Source organism: Chelon labrosus (genome assembly GCF_963514085.1).
Source record: "Chelon labrosus genome assembly, chromosome: 10".
NCBI classification, from domain to species: domain Eukaryota; kingdom Metazoa; phylum Chordata; class Actinopteri; order Mugiliformes; family Mugilidae; genus Chelon; species Chelon labrosus.
In genome coordinates, this window is record NC_140360.1 from 6052142 (window position 1) to 6067048 (window position 14907).

At 36.4% G+C, this 14907-nt stretch overlaps 1 protein-coding gene and 1 pseudogene across 2 annotated transcripts; both read right to left on the bottom strand.

Moving 5' to 3' along the window:
- Window positions 1-1875: 1875 nt before the first annotated feature.
- Window positions 1876-6442, bottom strand: LOC311494399 (tumor necrosis factor receptor superfamily member 5-like; the record flags this gene model as incomplete). The annotated part of the gene is made up of 6 exons (XM_084553429.1): window positions 1876-3931; window positions 4025-4112; window positions 4752-4907; window positions 5154-5279; window positions 5544-5637; window positions 6383-6442. The coding sequence occupies 6 exons, from the start codon at window positions 6440-6442 to the stop codon at window positions 3685-3687; spliced, it is 771 nt and encodes a 256-aa protein (XP_084409555.1). The 3' UTR covers window positions 1876-3684.
- A 2507-nt stretch (window positions 6443-8949) lies between these two features.
- On the bottom strand, window positions 8950-14386 carry LOC311494398 (tumor necrosis factor receptor superfamily member 5-like; annotated as a pseudogene). Its single transcript, XR_014699962.1, has 9 exons — window positions 13485-14386; window positions 12286-12379; window positions 11922-12047; window positions 11510-11665; window positions 10588-10675; window positions 10334-10515; window positions 10200-10222; window positions 10052-10097; window positions 8950-9922 (listed from the first exon to the last, which is right to left on the bottom strand). The product of XR_014699962.1 is annotated as a tumor necrosis factor receptor superfamily member 5-like (transcript).
- Window positions 14387-14907: the final 521 nt, after the last annotated feature.

Below are 14907 nucleotides of genomic sequence, written 5' to 3' on the forward strand. Positions count from 1 at the left end.
CAGATTTGAAATTACCTTGGTTTCACAATATCCAAAAAGGGTTCAAAAAGGAGTTTAGAGTTGTAGGCGTTGTAGAGGTTTTTTTTTTTTAAGAAAAACTCAAAAAACTCAACAAGTTCAGTTGCCTTTTTTTGAATCCTTTTCGGATATACCATGACCTGGATGACTCAGAACCTTCACAGACACTTGGTTTCACTAGTTTGGATGTACACCGATCAGCCACAACATTAAAACTGCTGGGACACTTTTGGACCTGGCATTCATTCATGTGGATGTTACTTAGACAAGTAGCACCAACCTAGACCAGACCAGGCACCCCCACCCCACAGCAATGATTCCATAGCACCAGCAAAAAGTAGGATCGTCAAATTGATCCAGAAGGCTGGACATGTGATTGACAGAGAGTTGGAGACATTTGTCTCAGTGAAGGACAGGAGGACAGTGGACAAACTGCTCTTTATCATCGACAACCCGTCACACCCACTTGCATGCACTTTCTTTCTCTGTTGGTGCTGCTGACTCTGTGATCTCCACATCTTGGCAAAGTGATTTTTCTTGTTGCATGTTTTACATGTTTGGCCAATAGCTGGACATTTTTTAGTTCCATGCTTGAAACTGCATCTGCTGCAACTTGACTCGTTTTGTTCTGTGTTAGCTTTTACTTTGTCTTTTTGCCTGACAGTCCGCACTCTGTTAATTTGTACTTCCTCTGTCAGTGCTTTGACTTGGCTGGTTGTTATTTCACTTGCACAACAGATATCAATGGCTTTTTCTAGGGTCAGATCTGCTTCTCTTAAAAGTCTCCCTCTCACTTGGTCATCAAGAATACCACAAACAATTCTGTCACGTACCAGGGAGTCATGCAACTGTGAAGAATATGTGCCGTATATAAGGTAAGTTTTTCCTTGGCTCACAATAGTACTGAAACTTCTTCTTCAGCACGGCTATTTTGTCTTTCTCTCAGCGAAAACAAACATATTGCATGCTGTAATTGCCTCCTCTCCTGAAGAAATGTTGCACACTGCACCTTCTCAGATTTTTCCGCAGTGCCACTGGCAGTACAGAAGAGTTCAAAACACTGACTTGTGCCTCAGTTCAGAAATGCCTTCTTCTGGCAGAGGACTCCGGCTCAAACAACCAAAATGATGGAAAAACAACTTTGAGAGACTCTGGTCAAAAGTCAAAAAGGTTTCTTTAGTCAGTGATTCACACAGAGTCTAATTACAGGTTCTCTGTGGAGAGAAGCTCCTCTGGCTGCCTCCTCTACACTCACAGCTTTTATAAGTAAAAGTAAAGATACAAAAAATAGAATAAGGTAAGACAAGAGAAACTATATAAAAAAAGTAAATACGTTATGTATATTGTATTGTACTTCCTAAACATACATGCTACTTCAAAAAAAAAATAAAGTTTTACATTTTTTATAATATTTGTTGTGGAATAATAATTTTGTACACTTTTATTTAAGAAAAAAATACAAGAAGAAGTGCAATGAAGGGAGGGATTTAGTTTTATAAGTGTACTGTAGTTTCTGAACAAAAGAATTTGTTTTTATTTGTTCTTAACAATTTTGTGTTGTTTCTGAACAAAAATGTGATAATAAAGTGTTTTCTGTTTACTTTAAAGTCCATCATTACTGGATTTTAACTGATTAATAATCCAAAAGGAAAATCACAAAACCACTTAAAGGTCATGAAAATTCATTCAGATTTAAAGTGATGATGCATTCATCATGTCTAGACCCAGAGGCGGTCCTGGCTAGATTTACGCCCTGGGAGAACCATCCCTTGACACCCCCCCCCCCCCCCCCCCCCCCCCCAAAAAAAAACACCGCCACCAACACAGCAATATATTATATTAATCTTTTGTATTTAATCTTAAATACAAAAGGTAACAAGAACAGAGAAACAACAAGATAAATAAATGAAATACAGTATATAAACATCAATGTAAATTGCACAAATCCTTCATCACGGGATCTAATAACCATGTTTGAAAAATCCCTGAAGAAAGCTAAAAAATAAATAAATAAATGAATAAAAAACTACATAAAAAAAGAGTTTTGTTTTGCATCATCCATACCATCTGAACAGTTCCAGTTATGATAACAAACCAGTTCAGAAACAGCAAATAATTAACATAATCTGAATTCTGTCGCTGTCACTCACGTCACTCATAGAAATCTGCATACCTTTTGCCCGTTTCTCCTCTTCTTCTTTTCTTGTTTTTCTGAACTGGGCACCTGATGCTTCTTTGGTCTTTTACTTTGAGCCATGATGAAGATGAAGACTCAACATAATTAACTTTTGCATTACTTTTTGCCAACACCGTCCGTTCGCCCGTCAATCAACCGGAGTTACGTGAGTCACGTAGTTCTCTGAGTTCACGTGATCCGTATCAGTTAACTCAGTCCATAAAAGTCCTGAACCAGTCTGGTTAAAGATTCACTTATTAGATGAGATAGATAAGATCTTTGTCCTCAAGCATCTGAAACACTGACCTGATGGCAGTAGAGAGAAGAGAGAGTATCCAGGGTGACAGGGCTGTTTGAGGATCTTCTTGGCCCTTAACCTGCAATGTTTGGTATAAATGTCCTGCAGGTTGAAAGGGCGCTTAAAGTCTCTGAGGAGCCTGAGGAGGTAGAGTCGCTGTGTGGCCTTCTTCGTGATAGTGTTCAGATGGTGAGTCCATGACAGGTCCTGTGAGATGGTCACTCCCAGGCATCTGAAGGTGTCCACTTTTTCCACCTCAGAGCCACAGATAATGAGTGGATCATGAATCACAGTCAGAGGACTAACCACAAACACTCAGAATGGACTTCACTACAGTCAGTGAATCTAAATAAGAAGTTAAATATTACAGTAAAGAAGAGGTTAAACTCATTGGTGTTCATTATGTGACTGATATATTTTATTCACATGATATGATGACACTCTGTTTTGTTTATAAAGCTACTGAAAATATTTAAATATTAGTCTATTTTCTCATTCATTCATCTTCTATACCCGCTTATTCCTGTTAAGGATCGCGGGGCTCTGCTGGAGCCTATCCCAGCTGTCACCCTGGACAGGTCGCCAATCTTCAAATATTATTAAATGTATTTATAACTAAGGTTTAAGACTCTTGTAAAATCTGACTGGTGTAAAATCACAGAGGCAGTGTTCTATATTGAACTGAATTAAATTAATGCTTTATTGTCCTCTGCAGGGTCACGGGGGTCTCAGCTGTCATCAGGCGAGAGGCTCAGTACACCCTTGATCATTGATTACACTGCTTACTGCACTGGTTGTAGTGTACCTTATTTTGTTTTTCTTTAAAGAAATGAAGAAAAAAAAACAGAAAGTGCTGTGATCTGTAGTGAGAAATAAACATACCTCTCTGGAGTTGTCTGCATTTCTGTTTTTCTGTTTTTCTCTATAACTGAACAAAACCAGTGAAAACCGACTGTATGTCACTGTCAGCAGGGTGTTCATGTGGACTGAGGCAGGATGTTCCAAGACAGAAGTTGATCTACTGATCTGTCTTTTCTGTTCTCTGTAAAGACAATTTAACAGCATCCAAATGTATAATAACTGGATTCTGGAACAAATGTACTCCACAGAGAATGGTTTCATCTGAGAGTTTAGACTGGTTGCAGACTTACCTGCACTGTCATCATGACTCAGCAGAAAACATTATCATCCATCAAAGATGTGACAAAACATAAAAAAAAGGAAAATTTCCCTGCAATAAATGAAACCTACCTATTTCCCTGTTGTATATGTAGATGTAGTGCAGTAGTACTACTACTATTAGAATGAATAAAAAACAAATCTCAAAAACAACAATGATGATGGCCACAATAACTGGAACCCTCAAAGTTTGTTCTCCACATACAGAATCAGTTGACGTAGTTCCTGGTGTTATCAGCTGAAGGTTTTTTGATTCACATCTGGAATAACAGAGACGTGTTTTACATGAAAATGTACAGAAATAAAAAAAGACATCCAATGTGTCTCCATGTGTGATGTGAAGATTTACTTACTGTGTGTGTTGGAGACAAGATGTTAATGTTCCATCTGAAAATGTTCCATCACTGCAGTCAGAGCACACAGTGTCTGAGGAGGCTGAGCCTGCACAGACACAAATTACATGGAAGTTGAAACTAGTTCAGTCTAAAGTATGAAGAGATGAATTAATGAGTAAGTAATGTGTTGGAATGTGGTTTATTAATCTATGAAGAATCAGACTAATGAAGAGACATGGTCCAGGTGAGTGTATTCATGTCATGTTTAATGCTAAAATGACAAATTGTCTTGTAATGTTTACAACTTGAGAACAATGTTTTACAATCAAAGACAGGAAATCTTCAGTTATTAAGACAACATTAGAGTGCAGGCTTTACATCATTGGATAAGACAATGAGAAAGCACCTGAAATTACACCATTAATCACTGGAACAGTGAAGTAATGTTTTATTTATTGACCACCATTCATTGGGGAAAGGGAACAGGATGAAAGGTGTTCCTCCAGTTCCAGGTGAATAAACACCTACAGACTTTCCTATTTAAAGCCCAACATGAAAGGACAACTGAGCACCAACTGGTTTACTGCACTACATCAGTAAATGTGGTTAGAAACATCTTTATCACATTTTTAGCTCTTTACTCCCATCTAGTGGTCAGAAATCACATTGTGCAGCTTTAATGAGCAAACTGTCACAAAGATCAATTTCCTTAAACTTTGTTCTCATTCAAAACTAGAAAACCAACCTTTCTCCTTGATGTATTGTCCTGGATGACAGACCGTGTGTTTCTGTGCTGCTTCACATTGGTCCTTTGTTAAGTCAATACAGAAGAATCCCTCAAGTGGTTCACAAACTGTATCTGATGTTGGTGTACATGACCTCTTTACCTTCAGACCAGAACCTATCAACACATATGGAAGTTACGAAACAAAACTCCTATTGTGTTTAATCTGTTTCTGATTTAAAGATTCCTTCAGTGGTTAGAACAACTTTAGAAAATGTGACACAATAGTCTCTTCAGTTTATGAATTCATAGGAAACATCTTCACAAATTAACTTGTCTGATGTGGATTTGATTTAAAATTCACCAGTTGAAAAAAGGAAAAACATTTCCACTGATAAATAAATAATATTAACAGAAATGTACCTGCATCACAGTTGGTGCATGTGAAGCACTGCTTACGTTCATTATGTTTATCCATATAAGTTCCATTCAAGCAGGGCAGACATGACCTACTTCTGGACTCTGTACAATCTATGTCAACTCTATTTCCTGTTGAAAAGACAACCAGCTATTATGTTTCAAGAAATCTTTTTTTAAAACCTCAGGATAAAGAGCATGTTGTGAAGCAAAGGTTCATACAGTGCTATCTGTTATACTGTCATTATTATTACTACCATCAGATGATGGCAAATTAAAAAAAGTGTGTCAATAAATAGTAATCTATTTTTATTCTTTACAAACAGTTTTCACTTGTGATCATACATTTAACAGCAGGAAAGGACAAGGAACTTTTAGTATTCAGTTGGATCTTACCAGGTGGACACTTCAGGCAGCATTCATGCCCTGTCTGATACTCCTCTGGAAAACATATGGAGGTTTGACAGCACAAGACTTTCATCACAATTATCTGTGAAGAGAAGTTAAAAGAAACAATGTCACAAAAACAGTCATCTCCCATGTTTCTTAGCTCTGTCCATCTCTCTCCTCTGACTTTAGTCTCCTAACAATAACAACTGGCCAGATCATAATAGGAGGCTTACACAAGCAATCAATGAAGGCATTCTTTACAGGGGGACAGTCTATCCTTAAAACACTGTAAATTTGTTAAACTATATTCATAAATATCTTGATTTCGCTGTCAGTTCCACTTCAAGAACAGTTTAAATCACTGACTTTTAAAAAATCAACTCCTAAAATTAAAGAGTGGAACAAATATCCTGTCACTCATCTGACAACTAGTTCTACTATAATAATGAAAGTTTCTGTTACAGGTCATTTATCAAACACTGTCACATAAGAGTTGTTGATATTTGCGTTATTAGCACTAATACAAGTTAAACTATAGAATAGATTGGTCTGTAAATGCAGAGAGGATTCATTCTGTATGGTGGATGAGTTTTCTATATAACACACAGTGTTACTGAATGTACAGACTGGTTGAACTCTGCTCTACAGCATATCTCATCAGAGGGTAACTAGAGAACATACAGTTCACTTTGAGTTGTTGGATGCATGTGAGATGTAAACAGGACTTCAAGAACAACCCCACTGCTTCTATCCCACTAATAGAAAGAATCTCCCAGGATTAGGAGGATTAGAGGAGGAGCATTATGAATTATTATCCTGTGATTTTCTGCAGTAAAGAATTTTACCAGAAAAGCTGAAGTTCTCCAAGATGTTCTTCTTGAAGTCTTGTTATATAGCAGGTACATTTTTCTTGACCTGAAGACATCTCAGTGAGATTTGGCATGAGGTGAATTTGAACATCCAAGACATCAGAACAGCATCTGTAAGAAAAATTAAAGGTTTACAAAAACTGCATTTTCCAGTTTCAGTTTATAGATTTCAGTAAAAGTTTGGACACAGCTTCTCATTCAATGTTTTTTCTGTAATTTTATTATTTTATAAACTGTAGATTAATACAGAAGACATCAAAACTATGAAGGAACACATGATATCTTATATTACACCTTTGGCTTTGACAACAGTTTTGCAAACTTATGTTATTCTCTCCCACTTCTCAGTGTCAGGATTTTTTTTTTTTTCTCATTTCCCTATTCCTTGCTTCTTTGTATTTTACCACGTCTCTAAAACCTTTTGTACGCTGCCTCAAATAGAGTCATGAGTTAATTCTAATCAAAGCTCATGTGCAGTTTATCATTGCAGAAAACTAAAAAACCTGCTGTCCTTTCTACAGCAAAGATACATTCAGTCCCTACAGTACTCCTCAGTACCTTCTAGTTCATGGTCATAGCTGCTCTCTGATAAATGCACAATAAATAAAAGTTGAATCCTAAAGTTGGAGGGAGTAGTTGGTTACAAATGACGTAAAAATAATAAAATGAATTAGTAATTAACTAGAAAAAATAACTTGGGTTTCCCAGTCTTACTAATCCCTTCTAAAGATAAGACATTTATGTAGATAGCACCACCTTTGTTTAAAAAAAAACAAAAAAAAAACAAACAACAAATTTTAGATCGAAACATAAGAATGCATTATCGATATATGGTGTGCGCCTTTTTATCTCAAGCAGCCCTAAAAATAAGAGTTAAAAAAATTGGTTGTTTCATTTTAAAAGGGTTTGACTATGATAAGATGACAAAAAATAGCACAATCGAAGAACCAATATTTTAAATGTCGTCCATCAGTTATATGAAATCTTGAAAATAAAAACTCATTAAAAAAAAAAAAAAATCAGCATTCTAATTACCTTACAAAGATCGGGGAATTAAAAAAATTGAGATTGGATAATATTTTTTTTTCTGATAGTCAGGAGGTTAGCTTGCTAGGGGTTGCTTTTTTGACGTTTATTGACCATAAGTTTGTTTTGCACTTATTGTTCCTTCTTTTTAAAACAACTTTATTCAGTTTTTAACAACATGATTACAAACATGATTACAACTCTATAATATTACAATATAAGAAGTCCATTAATAAAATGAATATTTTAATATTTACCTATGTTTATATCTATACATATAAACACTCCACATATAAAATGTGTACATACCTACATACACGCATACATACCTATGCAACCATACCCATATCCCATCAGCCAGAGCTATTGTTCCTACCTCATCTTCTCATTTAAATGCAATTTATTTTATTTTTTTAAACTGTGCCTATTACATTCTTCTGTTGTTAGCCTCAAGCCTAGGAGCAATAAGACATTTAAAATAAGTATATATATTTCCAGTTATTTTGGTGAAAGTAACTTAAAAGTAATGCAGTAGTAGTGTAATGCATTACAATTCAGAGACAGTAATATTATAATGTAACGAATTACTTTGAAATGACAGTAACAAGAAATAATGTATTACGTTTTTGAACTGACTCAACAGAGGACAACTCTTCACTTGTGTTGTACTGCACTACTGTGTGAAGAGGGTCAGAGTACTGGAAAACAGAGAGACCGTGTTTAGAGTATAAACAGGTCATAAATGTTGAATCCTATTAGATCAGTCAAAATTAGTATCTACCCACGAGGAACTTACCGACAACGACGGACGTAACTAAACTGCCAAAAAACAACAACGTGGAAATCAAAATCCAGAAAAAAAAAAAAAAACAACAACAAAAACACACGTGGAGATCAACTAATTAGCGTTACGAACAACACCCTGGAAAGTCAAAACATAGAAGCGAAAGAAAAACTGTGCCGTGTTTCTCTAGGTCACGTGATCACAAAAACAACACAAACAACAAACTTTAGATCGAAACATATGAAGAATGCATTATCGATATATGGTGTGCGTCTTTTTATCTTTATTTACGTTAGTATGGTTTCGTTTTTAACTTCTTATACATGCCATAGTTTCGTTTTCTAGACGCTGTCTTCTGTTTATATTTCAGTACCTTCGTGTCACATCAGACAACTCTGTCCTGTTGTACTTCTTAGTTCAACAACTCCACCCTGGTATTATGAAGAGGGAGACGAGCCATAGGACTGGAGAACAGAGAGACCGTGTTTGGAGTATAAACAGGTCATATATAGAAGTTGAATCCTATTAGATCAGTCATAATCAGTACAGATGTCTAGTCATGAAAGCGAAAGAAAAAACGGTGCCGTGTTTCTCTGGGGTCACATGATCCGTTGGCAGCCAAATTCCGAGTCAGAGGACTAATTACAGTAAACAAGTGGTTAAACTCACTGGTGTTCATCATGTAGCTGATTCTACTTATGACATATTTTGTATGGAGGGAACTGAATTGAATCAATGCTTTATTGCCATTATACATCAGTACAATGAAATAGTATGCAACATCTGAAACATAAAGACACTCATTCACACAGCCACCAGTATCCATATATCTCACACAAACAGGAAGGCAATAAAATTATAAAAAAAGGAAAATAACAATAGCAATAATAAAATCAATTCCTAAAAAGACTGGACTTCAGATAGGGAATATACATATATATTCAAGTAAAATTAACTTCAAATGTTAAAACTGAAGTTAGGAACAGTGCAGCAACTCACATTTACATTTCACTTGATAAAACATGTGTTAATGTTCAGCCTTTTTGCCAAGACATACAGGTCCAACCAGGACAGTCTCCAACTTTGGCAAAATATAAAATACAATATTTTCAGTTATGAAATATATATTGATGACATTTCAGGAAAAGTTTACCAATATATTATGACAGACTAACTTATTTTTAAACTGATACAACTCATAAACACATAACAACAATTAAAACAATTATATATGATATGCAAAGGTATCAGTAGATTTCATTTATGTAATACATCAGTCAGTCACCATTCATACATAACACAGTTTCCAAATAAAATAAACTGTCTCTATGTCACTGTCAGCAGACTGTTCATGTGGACTGAAGCAGGGTGTTCCAAGACACATGATGCTGGATGTCAAGGTGACCGGTCTGTAGTCATTAAGCTCCCTCCGGTGTGACTTCTTAGGGACAAGAATGATGCAGGACGTCTTCCACTGCAGGGGGACCCTCCTAAGGTGTAGGCTCATGCTGAAGGGGCATTAAGCCACATGCAGCGTGACTCACTGTCAGCAGGACCTTCATGTGACTGAGGCAGCTGCTCCAGGCCAGAAGTTGGGTTTTCTGATGTTTTTTTCTGTTCTCTGCAAAGACAACATGCCAGCATCCAACTGTATAATGAACAGTGAACAGTCCACTGGTTGTTCAGCATGTTTGAACTGGTTGACGCTGAGGAGAGAAACCCATTCACTTAAAGCAGAAAGCTCTTGTACATTTGTAGAAACATCATGGTGCAGCACAGACAGACCATCCTCAGTTAATTGTAATTTGTGTGTGAAAAACACACTGCTGTCTTACCTGCTGCTGTTCACACCAGTGACAACACAGCTCATTCTTCTTTTTACTGTTTGATGGAATTAAAAAAATATTTAACATCTATTATATAAAAGTGTTGACATCTATAACAGTGGACATTATAGTTTCAAATAGTGTGAAACATACATACCACTGCATCTCCTCTGTCTGCAACTAAACAAAACAATGAAAAACATGATTATCAACACTGTCATGACTTGGCAGAAAACATTATCAAACATCTAAAATGTGATAAAATTTTGCTGGTTCAAAAACAAGACTTACTTGTTGGACATCTTTCCTTTATTTTGTCTCGGTAATATATTAATACACCTGTTAGTGCGGCTAAAAAAACCACCACGATGATGATGGTCACAATAACTCCCACATTTGAAGTTTGTTCTCCACATACAGAATCAGTTGAGGTAGTTCCTGGTGTTATCAGTTGAAGGTTTTTTGATTCACATCTGGAATAACAGAGATGTGTTTTACATGAAAATGTACAGAAATAAAAATGTGTGATGCGAAGATTTACTTACTGTGTGTGTTGGCGACAAGATGTTAATGTTCCATCTGAAAATGTTCCATCACTGCAGTCAGAGCACACAGTGTCTGAGGAGGCTGAGCCTGCACAGTCACAAATTATTTGGAAGTTGAAACTAGTTCAGTCTAAAGTATGAAGAGATGAATTAATGAGTAAGTAATGTGTTGGAATGTGGTTTATTAATCTATGAAGAATCCGACTAATGTAGAAACATGGTCTAGATGAGAGTATTCATGTCATGTTTAACCTAAACTGAAAGGAGAAACTATTTTTAATGTTTACAACTTAAGAAAAATGTTCTTCTAATAATAAGCTTTCCTTCTTGTAAGAGAAAATACAGCCTGTATAGACAAAGACAAGAAATAGTCAGGTATCAAGATACCATTAGAGTGAAGGTTTTACTTTAGATGAGACTGATTAAAATGTTTTAGTGGTGTTCAAACTACATTTGATGCTTTTGATGTTTAATTAAAATATATATATATATATAAAGATGAGGAACATGCAAAATGACCATGCCAACTGTCATGAAGTTCTGTCATTTTGATTTTTACTTAATCTTTATTTATACAAGTAATCTCATAATATACTACAAGTATGACAGTATGTCAGCTGACCACTATGTCACTTGACATAGAGTAAGATGTCAATTTGACATTTAAAGTGATATAATAACCATTTATGAGTGGATATGTAGGCCTATGTTTATGTCAGGTGTCATGTAACCTCATCAGGAAATTATTACATGATAGGGTGCTAGAGTCCACCTTGTCTAAATCTAGAAAGAACTTTATTAGACTTTTATCTCTTTACTCCCATCTAGTGGTCAGAAATCATCATGTACAGCTCTAATCAGCAAACTGTCACAAAGATCAGTTTCCTTAAACTTTGTTCTCATTTAAAACTAGAAAACCAACCTTTTTCCTTGATGTATTGTCCTGGATGACAGACTTTGTGTTTCTGTGCTGCTTTACATTGGTCCTTTGTTAAGTCAATACAGAAGAATCCCTCAAGTGGTTCACAAACTGTATCTGATGTTGGTGTACATGACCTCTTTACCTTCAGACCAGAACCTATCAACACATATGGAAGTTACAAAACATGCAGAAACAAAACTCCTATTGTGTTTAATCTGTTTCTGATTTAAAGATACCTTCAGTGGTTGGAACAACTTTAGAAAATGTGACACAATAGTCTCTTCAGTTTATGAATTCATAGGAAACATCTGCATAAATTAACTTGTCTGATGTGGATTTGATTTAAAATTCACCAGTTGAAAAGAGGAAAAACATTTCTACTGATAAATAAATAATATTAACAGAAATGTACCTGCATCACAGTTGGTGCATGGGAAGCACTGCTTACGACCATTAGCTTTATCCATATAAGTTCCATTCAAGCAGGGCAGACATGACGTACTTCTGAACTCTGTGCAATCTATTTTAACTCTGCTCCCTGTTGGAAAGCCAACCAGCAATTATAGTTCAAGAAATGTATTTTTAATTCAATTAAAATATCATCTTCAGGGTGAGGAGCATGCTGCATGCTAAGTAGTGTCGTAAACTGTTATCTCTTACTGTCATTATTATTAATACCATCAGGTGAAGCTAGATAAAAAAGTAGTAATAAATATTCTATTTTTGTTGCTTACCAACAGTTTTCACTTTCATAGGTTAATTCAGTTGGATCTTACCAGGCGGACACATAGGGCAGCATTCATTGGCTATCTGATACTCTTCTGGATTACATGTGAGGGTTTGACAGCACAAGACTTTCATCACAATTATCTGTGAAGAAATGTGAAGAGAGACAACATCATAATGTTTCTTCGATCTGTCCAGCTCTCCCCTTTGACCTTTCTAAACAATAAAAAATATCTGGATCAGCTGGAGAATGAGAAGGAGAGTACGCTCACGGTAAAAAGTCATGAGAATGTTTTGATTCACTCTGAAGGATCTCATATTCGTGAGTAAATGTCATCTTTGCTGACATTTCTTGAGAATTTTGTCAGTGCTGGAGGAAAACCATCCAAATTTGTGCCCAGTGATTTATTTTATTTTATATAGTGCATTGTTGGAAAAATAAATATTTTCATAATTTTGTAATTGATTTATTCTTTGAAACATTAATATTAATATATGCAATTGCAATGCCTTGATTTTAGTGAGGTTAGTACACAATCATAGCCATCAATGCAATGGTACTAATGTTTGGCATAATAAGTTCTTTCCATGTTTCAGTTTTCGGCCTTGGTTTCCTCATTTTCGGTTTTGGCCAAGAATTTTTTCATTTTGGTGCATCCCTAGTCTGAATAAAAGTTATTCACTAGCGACTTCTGTTGGTTAAAAAGTTGGTGATCCACAGAGTGAGCTGGTTGACCAGATGAAACTTAACTTTCCTGCAAGGATGTGTGACTAAATGTTGTTAAATGAAGTCTGCAAAAAAGAACTAGGCCACGGACTAGGGTTTTTCCAGATGTCCAGATGTTTGTGCATTGTCTCCAAGATAAACAACTACTCAGCACAGTGCCTTAGGGTCCGCCCACAGAGTTAATTTAACACTAATACAAGTTAAACTATAGCATAACATTGGTGTATAAAGGGAGATTTCATTGTGTAGTGTTATGGAGGATGTGTTTCCTGAGTAACTAGAGAAAGTATAGCTCACTTTGAGTAGTTGGATGCATGTGAGATGCAAACAGGAATCCCAGAAGAAATCCACGCCCTCTATCCCATCCCATATTAGCACTCTTTTGAAATACAACCCTCATAAGCTGCATGTATTCCACAGTTACTCTCTTAGTAGAGGAATGTTAGGAGGGCTAAAGCCATACCCTTTGTGAGTTATGTCAAATACAAGCTTCCTGTGATTTGCTGCAGTAAAGAACTTTACCAACAAAGCTGACGTTCTCAAAGATGTTCTTCTTGGAGTCATGGTTTTTGGCAGGTGAACCGTTTTCTTAAACCGAAGCGTCAGAGATGAACTTCAGGATGAGATGCGTTGGAACATCCAAAACAGAAACATCTGTAAGAAAAATGAAAAACTGCACAGTAGGTAAGCTGGTTACTGTGTGTACGCTCTTAGGAGCCACCTGGGTAACAGTCAGATTTCTGTTAGATTAAATGTGATGCCTTGCTGTGGGGCCATGAGGTAGAGACATCAAGCAAACAGTCTGGAAAACTCAAGGTCCTATTTTCAACAGCAGCAGGTTCAGAAGGACCAGGAACATCTCTCAGACCACTGTGTTCAACCAGGTGATGAGTGTGAGGTAAAGCTATCAGAGCACTGTTATCTCAGTATGGAAGTGTGCTGGATAGTTTGGTCTTCTTATGGTGTGGGAAGTGAACCAACAGGTACTGGGATATGAAACCTCAGATCATAGGTTTCACTTCAAATAAAACAAATATGAGGATGCATCACATTACACCATGCGACTCCTCTTTCTCTGCAAAAACAAAGTGAAACTGTTGCAGGCATTGTGCATTACAGTGAACAAACACCTTTCAGCAGGTACGCTGCCGGGGCAAGCCAGCACACTCCCAAGTCATCTGAGGAGCTTCACTGAACAGAGTCCCACAAAATTAAGACAGTGTAGATGTCCAATTTAAGAAGAGGTTAAACAAATTAGATCTAGATGTTTTGCAGAAGCAGAAGGAAACTCTGCTGAATGGAGATTAGTACTCAGAACCAAACAGGAAGAATCTACAAGATAGGCATGTTTCAGTAGAAACACACTTTCAGATCTTGTGTTTATTTAAACACTAAGCTTTGCTTTCGATGCTGTGAAGAAGGACACAGAATGTTTAACTGTAATGTTGAAAGTTAACATGATTAAAACCATTTTATTATTTTATTAGAGGTACTGTTAAGAGTCACGGTTTTTGACTTTGTGCCTTTAACACGATAGAACCCTTGCTGCTGAAAGGGAAGGAAGAGGGAGCAGGAGGAAACAGCCAGGTGACTGAATGGACGATTGATTACCTCACTAACAGATCACAGTATATGAGGCTTCACAGCTGTGTGTCTGTTGAGGTGCCCTGCAGCACAGGTGCTCCACAAGGGACAGTTTGATTTGTTAACCATTTCCTTTTTGTGTTACAGTTTTCCTTCCTGTATGTTCCCGCCTATGTGACTGTATTCCCCGTCATGATTGTTTCCTTGATTGTTTGATACTTTGGTATTCTTACCTTAGATTATGTGTTTTCCTCATTGTGAGTGATTTTTAGTTTTCTCGTTCTAGTTTTCTGCTTCTTAGTATTTTTCTTAGTATTTTATGAATGCGGATGTTATCTGTGATTTCACGTGATTTTAGCAC